The sequence below is a fragment of the Delphinus delphis genome, chromosome 2, assembly GCF_949987515.2.
Source record: "Delphinus delphis chromosome 2, mDelDel1.2, whole genome shotgun sequence".
NCBI lineage: Eukaryota > Metazoa > Chordata > Mammalia > Artiodactyla > Delphinidae > Delphinus > Delphinus delphis.
This window is the reverse complement of record NC_082684.1, coordinates 134153896-134155351: the sequence shown is the minus strand read 5'-3', so window position 1 is coordinate 134155351 and position 1456 is coordinate 134153896. Positions and strand designations below refer to the sequence as shown.

Sequence of the window (1456 nt, the reverse complement as noted above, 5' to 3'; positions counted from 1 at the left end):
GTAATGTCCTTATTTTCATTTCTGATTTTAGTTATTTGAATCTTCTCATTCTCCTTCTGTGTCATTCTAGCTAAAGGTTTGTCAATTTTGTTGATTTTTTCAGAGGACTAACTTTATTTTCATCGATTCTATTTTCCTATTCTCTAAGTCTGTTATCTTCACTCTGATATTTATTATTTCCTTCCTCCTTTTAGCTTTGTGTTGACCGTGTTCTCCTTTTTCTAGTTCTTTAAGGTGTAATTTTATTTTTAAGAGTTCAGCTTTTTATTGAACATGTTACTGAAGAGGTTTAGTCAAAAAGACCAAAGCCCACGTCATCATCAGACTCTTCAGATTCTTCTTTCTTTTATTCCACTTACTCTACTCAGCTGGGGCAGCAGTGGTGGAGGGGGAAGGACCTCCTGCTAGTGCAGCACCAGCTGCTGGGGCAGGTCCTCCTGCCCCCACATTGCACATGAGGCTCCCGATGTTGACATTGGCCAAAGCCTTTGAAAACAAGCCTGGCCAGAAAGGTTCAACATTTACACCAGCTGCTTTAATGAGGACATTGATCTTATCCTCTGTGACCGTCACCTCATCGTTGTGCAGGATGAGGGCTGAGTAGATGCAGGCGAGCTCCGAGACGGAGGCCATGGTGCGGGCCAGTGCTAGGCAGGGGCTGCCAGGCGCAGTGCTAGTCGCCGGATGAAGTGAGGGCCTCACCCCAATGCAGCCTTAGCTTCCTTGGAAGGACCAAGCACCTTAGCGGCAGCTGAGGAAAGGGCTAAGGTGTAATGTTAAATAATTATTATTATTTTTTATTTTTTGGCTGCATCACGCGGCATGTGGGATCCTAGTTCCCCGATCAGCGGTGGAACCCATGTCCCCTGCATTGGAAGCACGGGCACCAGGGAAGCCCCTAAATTATTTATTCCAGATGTTTCTTTTTATTTTTTTATTAATTAATTAATTTTTATTTTTGGCTGCGTTGGGTCTTTGTTGCTGCGCACGGGCTTTGTCTAGTTGTGGCGAGCAGGGGCTACTCTTTGTTGTGGTGTGCAGGCTTCTCATTGCGGTGGCTTCTCTTTGTTGCGGAGCATGGGCTCTAGGTGTGCGGGCTTCAGTAGTTGTGGCACACAGACTCAGTAGTTGTAGCTCGCAGGCTTTAGAGCGCAAGCTCAGTAGCCGTGGTGCATGGGCTCAGTTGCTCCACAGCATGTGGGATCCGTCCAGACCAGGGCTCAAACCCACGTTCCCTGCACTGGCAGGTGGACCCTCAACCACTGCGCCACCAGGGAAGTCCTCTTCTTTTTAATGCAGGCATTTACTGCTATAAATTTCCCTCTCAGCACTGCTTTCATGGCATCCAAGACATTTTCGTATATTGTATGTTCATTTTCATTCGTCTCTAAGTATTTTTTACTTTCCCTTGTAATTTCTTCTTTGATCCATTGGTTGTTTGAAAGTGCATAGTATA

The 1456-nt window shown here is 45.7% G+C and overlaps 1 protein-coding gene across 1 annotated transcript; it reads right to left on the bottom strand.

Annotated features, from left to right (window-relative positions):
- Positions 1-289: 289 nt before the first annotated feature.
- LOC132419819 (large ribosomal subunit protein P1-like) lies at positions 290-633 on the bottom strand. Its single transcript, XM_069540403.1, is given in 3 exon segments — positions 290-363; positions 366-486; positions 547-633. Coding segments are annotated over 3 exon segments (282 nt in total).
- Positions 634-1456: the final 823 nt, after the last annotated feature.